This window comes from Monodon monoceros, unplaced genomic scaffold (genome assembly GCF_005190385.1).
Source record: "Monodon monoceros isolate NGI ecotype Baffin Bay Population unplaced genomic scaffold, NGI_Narwhal_1 Super_Scaffold_21, whole genome shotgun sequence".
Taxonomy (NCBI): domain Eukaryota; kingdom Metazoa; phylum Chordata; class Mammalia; order Artiodactyla; family Monodontidae; genus Monodon; species Monodon monoceros.
Genome location: NW_021703778.1, coordinates 107,117,372 through 107,135,321, shown reverse-complemented (window position 1 = coordinate 107,135,321; position 17,950 = coordinate 107,117,372). Strand labels below are relative to the sequence as shown.

Genomic DNA, 17,950 nt, shown 5'->3' with positions numbered 1-17,950 from the left:
AACTCTCCCTGAACCCAAAGGCAGTGCCATAATCCTTCAACACTTTGCTCTAGGAAACTACTACTAGCCAGATGTACAAGGGAAGATGAAATTTACCTGATATCTTGCCTAATCCCTTTCTTTCATTATATCCAATCAAGACAAATCAAAGAACACTTAATAAACGTTAGTGATAAGAATTCATCTAGAATTAGTTTATAGCATTTTAAAGCCTTTGAGATACGATATATTCAAGATGACTAGTCAGGTCTAACTTAGTACACTTTGTTAATCTCTTCAAAGCCTCCAAATCAATTTGTCAATATGGGAAAAAGACAGGGATAAGAGAGGGAGCAGGCATCTGTCTCATCCAGCAGATGGATGAAAAAATGCTTTCAAAGCTGAAAAATTTAACTTTTTCTAATTAATTAAAAAATATCTGTAGTAATGTGCCTTCAGTTATAAAGTCAAAGTCAATAGAACTGATAAATGAACTTACAGAACTTGGAGAAACATCTGAATAAGACCCATAATTTAGCCATCTGTATGTCTATGACAGATATGTGGAAGGTGTGTATATGTTGGAATGAGTAGTAGGCAGGAATTCAGAAGTAGTGGGTTTTTGGTTCCAATTCTGTTATTAAAAATAGTGTGCCTTGGGAAACGTCACAATATCTCTTGGTTTCCTCTCCTTCACAGTTAAGATTCTACAGTTTCATTAAACTCTAAAGTTCTATGATTCTACAAAGGGCATGGCTCTTGCCCTAATCAATATAGCACAGTGGTGGAAAATGTGGCCTGTTCAGCTCTGCCATTTATTAGCTGTGTGTCCTTGGGCAAGTTAATTGTGCCACAGTTTCTTCGTCTATAAAATGAGAAAAATTTAAAAAAATTGTATTTTTCTTAGAAGGTTCGAATGAGGATTAAATGAGCTATATGAAAAATGTTTTGACTGGTTCCTGGCTAAAGAAATGCACAATAAATGTTAGCTATTATCATTATTATTGTCCTTATCCATCATCTCGACTTCGAGATTAGGGACAGCAACAAAATATCCTGAACTTGACTAACCCCTTGTGGATATGGTGTCTAAAGTTTTGCATTTGTTTATATTTTTAATCTTTATTATTGTTTGGGATAATATCTTCCAGAAATTTACTGCCTATTATGAAGTAGTAGTCTATAAGACAATTAATCATAAATCATACTTCTCTCAGGCTTTTCAAGAAGCATTCCTTCTTCATATATTCTAGGATGTAGTAATAAATCTATTTTTACTACATTGTATACCACTTTCTCTATATTGATTCCCAGATAGAAGAATCCAATCCTTTTTAGCTTATCATTATAGACAATTCTCTCATTCCTTTCATAACTGTAATTGCCCCTTTTTGGGCTTTTTTATAACACTATATCTTTGTTTTCACATGGACAGATTTTTAAATTTGTTTTTGTTAATTTCCTTTAATGTTATAATAATGTTTTAACAATTACAAAATAATGACATATTTAACTGAAGATTCTGTTCTCACTCTCTCTCTCAGCCTGGTATCCTAAGTCTTGATGCCAAGTCTATAGTGATCCAGATCAGCCCAAATGAGGGTTTTGATCATGCGGCTTTTCTCTATTCCAGATAACCACTCTATTTCTAGTTGCCACAGTAACAGGATGGGCTCTTTTATGAAACAGATTGTGATGATTTTTACATTCCTTTCTTGAATTATAAACAGATAGCTTGAAAACCCATTCTTTAAGTAAATGCTCGTATTTATTTACCCATTTATCTCTTCATCAAACAATTTCTCTCTCAATTTACCTTTCAGCCCCAAAGAACTTGGTGCCATCTGAATACATGCACTTAAAATTTTTACTATGCACTCCTCTCCTAATTTAATTTCATAAAATTAAACTGATCTGGTACTCTTTATAGTACACCAACTGATGCTCACTAGTTCTTTTTTATTTATAGAAACTTGCTCCTTAGGACATATATAGGATATAATCTACATTTACTTTGGATGAAAGCTGGCCAGAGTGATGTAGCAGCTGAGAAACCAATTCCCATTTATCTGTGATAATGGTTAAAAAAGGCTGTTTGAGAACATGGACTCTTTCCTTTCCAGCATGTAGTCTGCTGTGATTAAGCCCACAACAAACTCTGAGTTTATCACTTTTTGTATATAGTCTGGTATGTTCAAGAACTTACAAGTACAGTGTTATATGTTACTCACAGGGTTTGACTTCATCTCCATGAGATTGTCTAAAATACGAGTAACAGGTAGATTCTGTGGAAGAGATCAGTGAGTATTTTGTTAAATAACAGAAGAAATAACAAACCAAAATTCTTCTCTAGTAGCAAAACAACCTAATCATTCTATAGTTCAGTATGCTTACCTTTCAATTAAACACATTCTAAGATTAAGTATTCTGCGAATGGTGTCATAGTTGTAAATACCCTTGGCATTATTCAAGGTTCCATAGAAAAAACGTAATTTTTAAAAATGTGTAGGTGTATCCAGGTTTTAGTACAAATACATATTTGGGCTTTTTACTTTGTTGGATGTCTGCTTTTTAACACCCGTAATTGTAAGCTTTTAATTAAGAATCCCCACCCCCTTTTTTTCATTTCCTTTCTGCAGATTTGTTTATTTAAAAAATAGTACTTTAAGTTTGCAGAAATATATGAGATTAAATGACCTAACAGAGTTTTTTCATTTCTAATGTATATTCTTCTAGCCAATAAGATACTTGTGTTCTTTGAAAAAATGGGGAAATGGATGCACACACAACTTTATTGACCGCTTTAATTTTGCCTGGGATAAATTCCAAATTTTCAATGACATACTATATTATCTTCTTACAAAACACATTCCACTTTGAACATAAAATGTATAACACTGGTGTTGACAGAAGATTGCCCCTTGACATGCTTACATGCATGGGGATATGAAATACTATTGCTATGTTTCAATCTGACCATTTTAACCATTATTTTGAACATAACAACACATTGGGTACAGAAAATTTACTAAGTGACTATTATGCCTATTCAAAGTACCTTCCTACTGGGATGGTATTCTGCCCACTTTGAACTGATATTTCCTTTGTGAACTGTACAGAATATTCTGGAAAGAATAGTTTTGTATCTTAGAGATTTCATACAACAGAGGCAACATTAAATCTCATTATTTAAATAACTGTAGATAACACATTACTATTTTACAAGTTTTACTTTCTGTAGGTCATAAAACATTTTATTGTTACTAAAATGGACCATCACTAAGGAAAATGCTGCTTTGCCCAGGCAGAAAATACGCATTTCTTTTTCCTTTTCCTTTCTCTAGATTGGCAAGTAAAAATCTTTCAAGATAATCTTAGGCAAGTAAAATTAAAGCTATTTCATTATTCTCTGATATTTTTGTTGGCCAGGAACTTCTTAATATAAACACAAGCACCAAATGTTCAAGCTGACTGAATGTACTTCCTGAATTCTATTTAGAATTTGAAAAAGAGAGCTCAAAATTTTACCTTTTAAGTTTTGTTTCAAATAAACTTGAGTTTGTTCACTTAAGAATGTAAGTCTAAACCATAACTTTCTCTAAAGAATAACTGGGTACAGATTTAAATCTATAAAAATGCTTTCAAAAGAAAAAACTACAGTTACAAATTTGTTCTAAGTAACACTAACAAAAGATGAAGTACTTTGCAACATAACAGGAACAATAAAAAGAATTCTGGAGCAAGGCAACATTATAAATTATAACATTTTACTAAAATTAATTTTGTATCCATTTCTCTATTTACGTTTTTTTTTTTTTTTTGTGGTACGCGGCCCTCTCACTGTTGTGGCCTCTCCCGTTGCGGAGCACAGGCTCCGGACGCGCAGGCTCAGCGGCCATGGCTCATGGGCCTAGCCGCTCCGCGGCATGTGGGATCTTTCCGGACCGGGGCACGAACCCGTATCCCCTAGCATCAGCAGGCGGACTCTAAACCACTGCGCCACCAGGGAAGCCCCTCTATTTACTTTGAATTCTCCGTTTAGCTCTCTGAATTGTACTATGGTATTAGATATGTGCAATGGAGAAAAGTTCAGAAAAGATTTTATATAATTGATAAAGCCATATGAGTCATATTACTTTTATTGTATTTGTGAAAATAACTGGAAATTTGAATATTTCATTTAGTATAAAAGTAAGATTTTTCTAAAAGGTACAGTTAAATTTTACTTGGCATTTCATATCTCTGCTGTATCTGAAGATAAGCCTGCTAGTGAATAGGTCATTAAATAACACAAGAAAAATTTCTTTCTAGCAGCACAGTTCAGAAGTTTAAGAGCCCAGAGACGATTCTTTATGTTTTTGTTTGGTCTTTACAAACAGATAACACCAAAAGAGTCATCTACCACTGCCACACCACACAATAATTCACACACTGTCACACATTAAGGAAAACTTGCAGTGTAGAGAATGATAAAGGAAATACATAATGTCTTTAAAGGCCTAAGAAAGAGTACTTCAGGAAACAACTTCTGAGAGCTCTGTCATCAACTAATGCTCTATCTGGCCTATATGAAAACTTAATCATTTTAAAATGAATTTTATATTGATAATAATTTATATCTAAGATAACTAAGTTCTACTAATTGAAAAAACTGAACTGTGGCAGCTAACAGAGAGAAAACAGCAGAACAAAACCATACAATTTTCTTCGCTCAACAAATGGTCTGTTCACTCATCTTTAAAGACACAAAAAAATTGTGTACCTCAATAACAGAGGTATAAATGAAATTTAATCAAATGAAAGCCCATTATTTTAAAAATTCCCAAGCATATATTTCATTGTTTTTAGAAACTGTTTCAGAAATAAAATGAAAAATATTATTGTCTAGGTTACTAACTAAATTTTTATTAGTAGAAAGCCTCTATATCTATTTAGATTTGAGAGACAGAATCCCATACATGTGAATATCCTAAATTAAGGATCACTATTTCCAAGATGTTCAAATTTCAAATATATGAACTAGAAATATTACTGGGAGAAAAAAAATACAGTGAGAAATTAATTTCTAAAAATCCTTAATAGTTTTATGACCATAGTCATGTTTTATGATTTTAGTCACTGGAAAAGTTTAAATAAAAACAATGTTAATTTTTGTCTCTGATGGCATAATTGCTTAAAAACAAAATTAAAATAAAATATGCAAAGAAATTAAAAAACAGACAATCTAAAAAACATAATACAGCCCTATATCCAAAACAGTTAAAAACATTTTTCCCCTCTAATTCTCCTAGGATTAGCCACTTGTTGCCCTGTATTGCCATCTGGTCTATGGTGACTATTTCCAACTCCCCCCCCCCCCCCCCCCGCCGCCCCTGCCCCATTCCGGGTAGCCTTGGATTTGGGATGATACTCTGATGATGAACTAGGCAGTGAAGTTGGGACAAGAGTCGCTGCTGTCTTGATTATCAAAGTCCTGAAGAATGAAAAGCAGTATGTGTACCTTCTTGAAGAGAACACTTATCTGGAAGACTGTATTAGCCAAGTAAAGAATAAGACGGAGTATGCGGATATTGGAAAGTTGTCAGTGAAGTAGATAGGAGGAAGGGGATAGGATGGATCATCTATTTCCAAAATTTAAAAATTATAAATCAGAAGGGATCTACAGAGTGAATCCAACACCCACATCTTACAGATGAGGAAAGAATAAAATATATAAAGTGGTATTTTTTCCCAAAACCATAGCATATTAATGGCAATAAAATCAAGAAACAGGATTACCTGGACCCAATAAAACACATCAATTTCCATCATTCAGGTTCAACAATTATCAACTCATGGCAAATTCTTATTTTATCTATACTCTCACTCCCCACTCCCTAGGCTGTTTTAAAACAAGTTCCCAGTATCAAATCATTTTAGCAATAAATATTTCAGTATATATATCTCCACAATGTAAGAACTCCTAAAAGAAAAAAAAAACCCTATAACACTACTATCGCACCTAAAATAATCAGCAAATATTTTTAATACAGCTCAATATCTAGTCAGTATCAAAATTTTCCTGCTCCATAAATTTATTTCTTACAGTTTCACTGTTCAAATTATAATGTTAATAAGGGCTATACATTGCAATTAGGTGATATATCTTTTAAGTCTTTTTTAATCTACTGAATTCCACGGCTTGCAATTTATTTGTTGTTAATTCATTTTTAAAAGAGTGATTATTTAAGCAAACAAGCCAAAGAAAGTGAAATAGAAGACTTTTAAATTATGCAACATAGTACTACGTTATTCATCATCACGTTCTTGTACAATTATCCTCACATAAGTATATTTCAAATCTGCGAATATCATTCAAACGGTTTTATGTGATAGTTAATACTTGTGATACATAAAACTTATGCTGCCCAAGAAACAAAAAAGTATAAAAGGCTCTTAAAAGTGACCTAGAAAACTGGACATGACAAGACATCCTATTCTATCTAATGTTTTTATAGCTTAAAATGTTTATTCAGATAAAAAATCGAAACAAATACTTAGAGACTTAAGAGGCATGAATTAAACAGAATTTTACAAGTGTGAAACAAATAATTCATCTTTTCCAGTCTCTTCTCTGACATTTTTTTCAGTTCCCAACCTGCCCTGTATCTACCTGTAGCAGTTCCTCTAAATTTTAGAATGTTAGGACTGTGTAACTTTAAAAATGGCTTTCTATGAGTTTAAATATTTCCAGAACAAGAGACTTTTTAAAAGTATTAAATTTACAAAGATTACACACATACACATACACACAGGTCCAAGTCTGGGCGGGATATAGAGAAACAGGTGCTGTAAATCACTGCAAATTGGTACAACTTTTCTGGACAGCAATTTGGTAACATTTACTAAGAGCAATTAGAAATGTTCACTGTTTTGATTCCATAATTGAAGACTAATAATTTATCATATGGAATTAATCAGAGGTGAACACTCTCACCTAGAAAAACTAACATTTAAAACCTAGTTATATATCCTTGAGTATCTTCTATTTTTTTCTTTTTTTAAACAAAAACAAAAAGACCATATTGAATTTACTGTTTTATAATGACTTTTATTTTTACTTCACAATATATAATGAACCACTATACCCCAATCAATAACCAGTGTCCCCCAAATCAATAAATATTTCCTAAAAAGTCTTATTAACATCTATTTAAAAAACTGGCCTGGCTCTCTTAGCAGTGGTGATAGAAATGTGATATAGAAAGAGGTAACCACCAGTCATTTCAAATTTTACTTCTGTAAGTGAGAAACTGGCTATATCAAAGCAGTATGTTATTTGCAATGTTAAGAAAAGCAAAAGGATTTGAGGTCACAGAGGATAATCTGTTTTTATATTTTATAAACTTAACTTTAAATAAAACACACTGTTGTGTTAGCACAGTAAAATATTTTAGTCGATCACTTTAGACCCTTCTTACAGGCATCATTTGGGGATGTATATCATGTGATGCTAAGGTAATAAGTTCAAAAAGTAAATTTGATCATTTAAAAGATTACAAGGACTTCCCTGGTGGCACAGTGGTTAAGAATCCGCCTGCTAATGCAGGGGACATGGGTTCGAGCTCTGGTCCGGGAAGATCCCACATGCCGTGGAGCAACTAAGTCCATGCGCCACAACTACTGGGCCTGTGCTCTAGGGCCTGTGTGCCACAACTACTGAGCCCATGTGCCACGACTACTGAAGCCCGTGTGCCTAGAGCCCGTGCTCTGCAACAAAGAGAAGTCACCGCAATGAGGAGCCCGCGCACCACAACGAAGAGTAGCCCCTGCTCGCCACAACTAGAGAAAGCCTGCACGCAGCAACGGAGACCCAACGCAGTCATAAATAAATAAAGATTAAAGCCTGTAATTGCTCAATGCTATCAGTTATTTGTGACAAGGATTCCTTTGTTTAGGGAATCTTACTACTGGGATTTCCTTCTAACAGTGACATGTTAAGTAAAATATGTACTTTTCCTTAAAACTAAATTTAACTATACGTAGTTATACAATAGCCAGTCTATCTAGCAAAAGGCAGACGTAGTCTTAGAAACTGGTGGTTCCCCCTTTGTCTCACATATGAAATCATCTTGTCCATAGTTGATAATCAATAGAGTGCTATGACAAAGATTCTCTCCTAGACGAGATTCTACTCAGGCTCTTTGAACTTTTTCAACTGGGCCTCGACCTGTGGACTTCTGTGTCCATCTCTGCATTGTCCAATTTTAGAAAAATCCTGCTAAAGTGAGTTTATAGCCAGCACCTCCATCCTCAGTATCTAACCACCCTCGGTATCTCATCGGGTTCCTCATCTTCTACCACTTCCCAGGTGATGTCCAATCACACTAGCCTGCCTTCAGCAAGAATCCTGTTAGGTTGGTTTAGCCAGGATCCCCCTTTATCCCTGATATTTCCTCTTGGTAATTTTCCAACCACTGATTCCCTACACCCTGCTCCTTGGCTATAAATTCCCACTTTTGTATTTGTACTTAAGCCCAATCTCTCTCCCAGACTTCAAAACTCCATTGTGATGGTCCCAACATCTTTCTCAATGGTCCCCCTGAAAAGTCTGCCTTACTGTACTTTAATGAGTGTCATGAGTAATTTTTTCTTTAATAGGTGCTAGGTTAAACTGTAAGTACAGTATGTTGGTCACTAATGTGCCCAACCTCCTATTTTTATGTCTCTTCACCTTCAGTAGTCTAAGAGAGTAAAGATAAACTGACTCAGGGAAGTACTGTGAACCAGTAAAAAAGTGGATTAAGTATTTAGTAGTAGCCTCTTACCAGAAGAGAGACAGAATGGGAAGGACTGAAAATAATTCCTAAGAGTGATAATGAAGCTAAAAAGTCTTCCCAAGTACTTAGGAAATAAAGCAATCTGGACTCTCTCTGAAGGAAAGCTAGGAAGTAATCAGCCTTTTAGTTAAAGACAGCAAATTAGGATTTTTCACTGTTCTTTATTAACACTACATGTTTTTTTACAATAAAATCTTATTCACTTATTCAAACAAAAATTGAATACCTACTTTCTGCAAACTGCTATGGAAAATTCAAAGATGGGGGAAAAAATTCTTTGCCATCAATAAGTAAAACAATATATATCAATTGTATCTCAATAAAACTGGAAAAAAAAGTAAAATATAAATAATGTTAATACAAAATACCACAGGTAAACATCATAAGAAAGATAAAAAGTGTGGAAGAAGTTCAGAGAAACAAAAGATCTAGTTTATTCTGAAAACAAGTAAGTAAACACTTAATATTCAGATCTGAATAACAGATAATTAACTCTGTTTCTTTTCTTAATTTGGCCTTTAAAATCCTTCTCACTACAAACTGTAGTATTTATGTGTGAAATATTATATCTCAGATTTGCCTTAAAATATCCCAGTTAAAAATAAATCAAATAAAAAAATATAAGTGGGGAAGATGAAACAAGAATGGCACGATGTTGAGTATTGAAGCTTGGTGAAGGGCTCAGGAGTATTTGACATACTAACGTGTATTTGAAAATTTCCATAACAAAAAGTTAAAAACAAGTCCAGTTTGAAACCAAATCAATTAATGATGACTCTGAAGCAGAAATATCGATATATAAGAATAACAGGAAAACAACAAAAATACAAAAGTCATTAAAAAAAGTCTTATGTTTAAGACTGTTATTCCAAAATGAAGTATAAAATCAAGCTATAGTTACATTATTTCAAAACATATATTCTCCTTAAAATATTTTTATTTTAATTTACACAGGCTTTTAAACTATTAAGGCTATTAGTTTATTAATATTCTCCTAATATATGTTAAAACTTAAATGATATGCATTTTTGTAACAGTTCATTATTCTAAGGTTAAGTTCATTTATTTTCAATTAATATACTTTCACAAACCTGATAATAGTTAAAGGAAATCAAAATGTCAGTAAAGTCCAATTAGCAAATTAAAAAAAAAAAAAGCATAAAATTACAGAGTTGTGAACTATACCTGTAAAACACCCTCACATCCTTAAATATACCAGTAAAGGACCCCTTGATTTTATTTTATTCCTAATATTTGTACTTGAATATATGTAGAAGCTGCTCTATCTGAGCAATCAACCTGCCAACATTTATATTCAAAAGTTACCAGTGTGTTTTCTAACAATTGTACTTACTTGCTGTTTCAATACCAGGTTCTTCACTCCTTCCATCACAAATTGTGATCCTGTATTCATGACTCGTGATAAGAGACTAGGTGCAAAAGAAGAGGACTGCACTAAGTACAAATTATCTCTCCAGTTACAGACAAAATACTTGTCTGATTACACAATATATGCTGATGCTCTCTGTGCCTACCACCTTTGTTTTTACTAAACAGAAGTGACCTGAACAGAAGTGACCTGAGAATTTCTGCTTCCATGGACATCACTGCCACAATTTTATTTAACAATAAAATAGTAATAAAACTTTCTGACTAGTCGATATTAATAAAATATAAAAATTGAGAGCTGCCCTCAATATAAACATTTTAATTGCTAAGCCTTAGCTATAGTATTTAAGCAAATTATTAACTGAAGAGAATTCCTTGCTTTCCTGATTGTCTTAATGTTAAAACAATAAATTAAAGACAGTAATCTAGAATATTAAAAAATGTTTATGTATGTATAACTGAATCACTTTGCTGTACAGAAAAAATTAACACAACATTGTAAATCAACGATACTTCAATTAAAAAAAAGATAGTAATTCAGATGACTCACTTTAGGAGTTCAAAGCACACTGACATATTCAAAACATATATGTCTATAAGTATTACGAATAGGTCAAAAGTTACTGTGTTCTCTATATCATAGCTGCTAGACCTAATCCTGCAATTGTATACTTTCTCCCCTCATATACAAAACCTATCATATAAAAATGTGAAGCACAACATACTTGATGAATTCTACCTCAACTCAGAAGACTGTTTAGTGTCTGAATTTTTAACAACAAAAATAACACAAATGACTTGCCATATTGGTTTTATATTTGTGGTTCAAAAAGTCTCTCACATGGAATCAAAGGATGCTTTGTGGGACAGAATGGTAATCTTGCATTTTGATATTAGAAGGCTAGGGAGATAACTAAAGAGAACCTACTGTTTAGCACAGGGAACTCTACTCAATGCTGTGTGGTGATCTAAATTGGAAGGAGATCCAAAAAAGAGAGGATATATGTATAGTTGATTCACTTTGCTGCACAGCAGAAACTAACACATTGTAAAGCACTATATTCCAATAAAAATTAATTAAAAAAAAAAGAAGGCTAGGGAAAGCCTTCAAATCATCCAAGGTTTTCTTATAACACATTTTATTAAAATCCTCAACTACAAAATCCATAAGAAATCTAATAGGCTTTTAAGATTCAGCAAGATTTTAAGACAAAGAACTGGAAAGTCTGTTTCATTAAATGCATGAGAGTAATTTTCCAAATATATTTTCATTTTTCCTATCTTGTCCTACTCCCCTCTGAAATGAAGAGATGGACAGGATGGAAATCATTTCTTTAACAAAAACAAAAGAAAGTAATCTCTGTTGGAGTGGACAGTTCTGAGGCAATTCCCAGGTATCAGGTAACTCTCAGGGAGTTAGTGGGCTCACCTGCACAGCACTGTCTGAAGGTGAGGCCAAATGGATTCATTTTGCCAAGCGCTTACAAGGCCCTGCCTTAGGCCAAGTACTTTTACTTTTTGGAAACTGTTTCATTAAAACTGGCAGCTCGGGGTAGGTAAACCGGTTTTCCTCCAGTTTCATGCTTTTGTTCTAAGCTCCAAAAAATAAGCTAGGAATTTGAAGCTAGTATGGTATGGAAAAGAGCAGTTAGAATCACTTTGTTCAGCTCCTCTGAAAACCACACATACTGTACAGGATTTTCTGAAGTCAGAAGTCATACCCAGCCCTGAGGATTTCCTCTCTATCATTTAGCAGTATGCCTAGTTCCATCTTGAAGCTAGGTCTTGAGCGTCTAGCTTCAAGTCTATATTATCAACATTGATATAAAAACAGTTTTTAAACTTCATGTATCTTCTGAAAATGAAAAACATAATTTTTTTTTTTTTTTTTTTTTTTTTTGGCGGTACGTGGGCCTCTCACTGTTGTGGCCTCTCCCGTTGCGGAGCACAGGCTCCGGACACGCAGGCTCAGCGGCCATGGCTCACGGGCCTAGCCACTCCGCGGCATGTGGGACCTTCCCGGACCAGGGCACGAACCCATGTCCCGTGCATCGGCAGGCAGAAGCTCAACCACTGTGCCACCAGGGAAGCCCAAACATGATGTTTTAAGAACAAGGAAGCATACAAAGCCATACCAGGTAAAATACAGAATTTAAACTACGTATGAAAGCCAAAGGCATGCTGACATTTCTTCTGTATCACAATGAAAACTTTCTGTATCCAAAGTGTCACACTGTGTTTTTAAGGCACAAAAGTCCAATTACGGTCTGGAGTACCAGACTTATTCAATCAGAATTATTAAAAATACTTACCCCATTGGTTTAGTGGTAGTGTTGCCATAGCTGGTAGGAGCTGAAGCCATCTTGGCAAAAGCCCTATGACATAAGAAAGTTGTGTTTAAACACTGATTATTTGAGCTAACATTTAGTATCATGGCATTAAAATATCTACTGACTAACCATAAGTTTTACTATGCAGTTTCTGAAAAGAAATTTTTCAATTAATACAGTGTTTCAGTAAAATTAACACTGAAACAATTATACAAACATTGACTATATAATTTGTAACCATGAAAAATAATGTTCAAGTAGAGAGCAACTGGTACTAAAACAGTGAAATTCTTTAAAAAACACAAATGCATTAGTTCCCCAAACTTCAGGATTTCTCTTTTCTTTTTTAAATATCTGATCATTAACATGAAACAGAGACTTTGTTTTAAAAGAACAATCACATACTGATTAAGTTTAGCCTCTTTACTATTCTCCACATTCTTTACTCTCTCATTCCCAGACACATGTCTTTGGGATGCTGTCCTTTGAGGGTATAAACTCACTGTCTTCTCCAATAAAAAACTGTACATTTCCTTTTAAGATTCAGCTCAAAACCACCACTTTCTTCATTAACACTATTCTAATTCTACTACTCAATGATATTACCTTTTAGTTACATATACACTTTTATACTGAATTGCATATAGTCATTTATTTTCAAATCTTTCTAAATGAATGTCTAGAATGTCTTTAACTAAACTATAGAATTCTTGATGGCTCTGCAAAAATATGGCACTTAGCTATGTTTTAAAAAATATTTTCCTTCTGGGAATATGTTCACTGTAGAGAATCCAGAAAACAGAATGCTCCCAGAAGAACCCTACCACTAAGAAGTAACCACTGTTAGGATTTCGGCATATATTCTTCTAATCTTTGAACATATGCATATACCACATATATACTTTAAAAACAAAATTAGTATCATATTGTACATACTGTTCTATAACATTTTAATAATAGCATGCCATAAACATTTTTATGTGAATCAATATTCTTTTATAATTCCTTATCATTTCAAATGCTTTTGTAAATGGAAAAAAAACCCCTACCTAAATACAAGAAAACATTATGAGAGTAAAAAAAGAATGGGAATCACTAAGATGTCGAAGATGAAATGCTTAAATATTCTATTTCAACCTGGACAAAATTTGCTGATACCATTAGAGAAATCCCAAACACAAAAGTCACAATTTTGTTCTGAAAGGAGGATTTGAATCAGCTGTTTTCAGCAGCAGGCTGGAATTTCTGTCTTTAACAAAAATTTATTTTTCACCAGAAATAGCAATATCTAAATATAAATAATATGTATCTAACTATCTCTAAGTAATAAAGAGTTAAATAAAGAATATTATGTTTATATGGCTGAATATCATGGAAACACTAAATACTACCATTGGAGACTACAGCTGGAACCTTGAGCAACATGGGTTTGAACTATGCAGGTCCACTTATACTCATATTTGTATCAATAAATACTACAGTACTACATGATCTGTGGTTGGTTGAATCCATGGATGTGGAACCAGGGATACAGAGGGCCAGCCCACTGTAAAGTAATACTTCAATTTGTAACTGTGCAGAGGGTTGGCGTCCCTAACCCCCAAGTTGTTCTAGAGTCAGCTGTATTTAAGACGATGAAAAACTGGCATAATGAAAGTAATTGGAACTCTAGAATACAAACTGCATCTATAACAATGATTTCCTGATTAAAAATATAAATATGTAATATGCATATAGAAGGATAAACAATACGGTTTACGGTAGACTCTGAATGGGGAGACTACAGGTAAATTTTTACTTTCCTTATACCTTTCTGAGTTTCCTAAAATTTTCTTCAATAAACTGATATAACCCTTATAATTAGAAAGAATGTTACAAATTAGAAATTATATATTGAATACTTTGTAACCATGTAAAATGATGCCCAAGACTGCCTTTCCTCTTTTAACACCAAATATTTGATTAGGGAGTTCCACATAAGTCATAATGTAAAACACAATGACATATACGACACAGCCAAATCTTTAAGTGTATATGTTATAAAAATTAGAAAAGACAGTTTTCGGTTTCTTTTGTTAAACTAAGGTTTGTTGTCTACTTTTTTCTTATCATAAGAACACAGTGAAGAGGGCAGACAGCAGAAGCAAGAAGAACTACAATTCTGCAGCCTGTGGAATGAAAACCACATTCACAGAAAGACAGACAAAATGAAAACACAGAGGACAATGTACCAGATGAAAGAACAAGATAAAACCCCAGAAAAACAACTAAATGAAGTGGAGATAGGCAACCTTCCAGAAAAAAAATTCAGAATAATGATAGTGAAGATGATCCAGGACCTCAGGAAAAGAATGGAGGCAAAGATCAAGAAGATGCAAGAAATGTTTAACCTAGAAGAATTAAAGAACAAAGACCTAGAAGAATTAAAAAACAAACAGAGATGAACAACACAATAACTGAAATGAAAAATACACTAGAAGGAATCAATAGCAGAATAACTGAGTCAGAAGAACGGATAAGTGACCTGGAAGACAGAATGGTGGAATTCACTGCTGTGGAAGAGAATAAAGAAAAAAGAATGAAAAGAAATGAAGACAGCCTAAGAGACCTCTGGTACAACATTAAACGTAACAACTTTCGTATTATAGGGGTCCCACAAGGAGAAGAAGAGAGAAAGGACCCGAGAAAATATTTGAAGAGATTATAGTCAAAAACTTCCGTAACATGGGAAAGGAAATAGCCACCCAAGTCCAGGAAGCGCAGAGAGTCCCATACAGGATAAACCCAAGGAGAAACATGCCGAGACACACAGTAATCAAATTGACAAAAATTAAAGACAAAGAAAAATTATTGAAAGCAACAAGGGAAAAATGACAAATAACATACAAGAGAACTCCCATATGGTTAACAGCTGATTTCTCAGCAGAAACTCTACAAGCAAGAAGGGAGTAGCATGATATATTTAAAGTGATGAAAGGGAAGAACCTACAACCAAGATTACTCTACCCAGCAAGGATCTCATTCAGATTCAAAGGAGAAATCAAAAGCTTTACAGACAAGCAAAAGGTAAGAGAATTCTGCACCACCAAACCAGCTCTATAACAAATGCTGAAGGAACTTCTCTAAGTGGGAAACACAAGAAAAGAACCTACAAAAACAAACCCATAACAATTAAGAAAATGGTAATAGGAACATACATATTGATAACTACCTTAAACGTGAATGGATTAAATGCTCCAACCAAAAGACACAGGCTCGCTGAATGGATACAGAAACAAGACCCATATATATGCTATCTACAAGAGACCCACTTCAGACCTAGGGACACATAACAGACTGAAAGTGAGGGGATAGAAAAAGATATTCTACGCAAATGGAAATCAAAAGAAAGCTGGAGTAGCAATTCTCATATCAGATAAAACAGACTTTAAAATAAAGACTATTACAAGAAGAAGGACACTACATAGTGATCAAGGGATCAATCCAAGAAGAAGATATAACAATTATAAATATATATGCACCCAACACAGGAGCACCTCAATACATAAGACAACTGCTGACAGCTATAAAAGAGGAAACTGATAGTAACACAATAATAGTGGGGGACTTTAATAGCTCACTTACACCAATGGACAGATCATCCAGACAGAAAATTAATAAGGAAACACAAGCTTTAAATGACACAATAGACCAGATAGATTTAATTGATATTTATAGAACATTCCATCCCAGAACAGCAGATTACACTTTCTTCTCAAGGGCACATGGAACATTCGACAAGACAGATAACCTCTTGGGTCACAAATCAAGCCTCGGTAAATATAAGAAAATTGAAATCATATAAAGCATCTTTTCTGACCACAATGCTATGAGATTAGAAATCAATTACAGGGAAAAAACCATAAAAAACACAAACACATGGAGGCTAAACAGTATGCTATTAAATAACCAGGAGATCACTGAAGATATCAAAAAGGAAATCAAAAAATACCTAGAGACAAATTACAACAAAAACACAATGATGAAAAACCTATGGGCTGCAACAAAAGCAGTTCTAAGAGGGAAGTTTATAGCAATACAAGCCTACCTCAAAAAACAAGAAAAATCTCAAATACATAATCTAACCTTATACTTAAAGGAACTAGAGAAAGAACAAACAAAACCCAAAGTTAGTAGAAGGAAAGAAATCATAAAGATCAAAGCAGAAATAAATAGAAACAAAGAAATAGAAACAAAGAAAACAAGAGCAAAAATCAATAAAACTAAAAGCTGGTTGTTTGAGAAGATAAACAAAATTGATAAACCTTTAGCCACTCATCAAGAAAAAGAGGGAGAGGACTCAAATCAATAAAATTAGAAATGAAAAAGGAGAAGTTACAATGGACACTGCAGAAATACAAAGCATCATAAGAGACTACTACAAGCAACTCTATTACAATAAAATGGACAACCTGGAAGAAATGGACAAATTCTTAGAAAGGTATAACCTTCCAAGACTGAACCAGGAAGAAATAGAAAATATGAACAGACCAATCACAAGTAATGAAATTGAAACTGTGATTAAAAATCTTCCAACAAACAAAAGGCCAGGACCAGATGGCTTCATAGGGAATTCTATCAAACATTTAGAGAAGAGCTAACACCCATCCTTCTCAAACTTTCCAAAAATTGCAGAGGAGGGAACACTCCCAAACTCATTCTGAGGCCACGATCAACCTGATACCAAAACCAGACAAAGATACTACAAAAAAGAGAATTACAGACCTATATCACTGATGAATATAGACACAAGAATCCTCAACAAAATACTAGCAAACAGAATCCAACAACACATTAAAAGGATCATACACCATGGTCAAGTGGGATTTATTCCAAGGATGCAAGGATTCTTCAATATATGCAAATCAATCAATGTGATACAACATATTAAGAAATTGAAGGAGAAAAACCATATGATCTCAAGAGATGCAGAAAAGCTTTTGACAAAATTCAACACTGATTTATGATAAAAACTCTCCAGAAAGTGGACATAGAGGGAATCTACCTCAACATAATAAAAGCCATATATAACAAACCCACAGCCAACATCATTCTCAATGGTGAGAAACTGAAAGCATTTCCTCTAAGATCAGGAACAAGACAAGGGTGCGCACTCTCACCACTATTATTCAAAATAATTTAGGAAGTTTTAGCCATGGCAATCAAAGAAGAAAAAGAAATAAAAGGAATATAAATTGGAAAAGAAGAAGTAAAACTGTCACTGTTTGCAGATGACATGATACTATACATAGAGAATCCTAAAGATGGCACAAGAAAACTACGGGAGCTAATCAATGAATTTGGTAAAGTTGCAGGATACAAAATTAATCCACAGAAATCTCTTGCATTCCTATGCACTAACAACGAAAGATCATAAAGAGAAATAACGAAACA

General features: G+C 33.8%; 1 protein-coding gene across 5 annotated transcripts in view; it reads right to left on the bottom strand.

Moving 5' to 3' along the window:
• Positions 1–17,950, bottom strand: part of SCFD1 (sec1 family domain containing 1) — a 142,663-nt gene that overhangs the window by 26,492 nt on the left and 98,221 nt on the right. For all 5 annotated transcript variants that reach the window (XR_003795863.1, XM_029237660.1, XM_029237661.1 and 2 more), the window contains 3 exons: positions 12,500–12,562; positions 10,153–10,228; positions 2,211–2,264 (listed from right to left, as the gene is read on the bottom strand). Coding sequence is in view for 4 of the 5 variants with exons in the window: in XM_029237660.1 (XP_029093493.1) it covers positions 2,211–2,264; positions 10,153–10,228; positions 12,500–12,562 (193 nt within the window). In the remaining variant the exon portion in view is untranslated. The remainder of the gene's footprint in view (positions 1–2,210; positions 2,265–10,152; positions 10,229–12,499; positions 12,563–17,950) is intronic.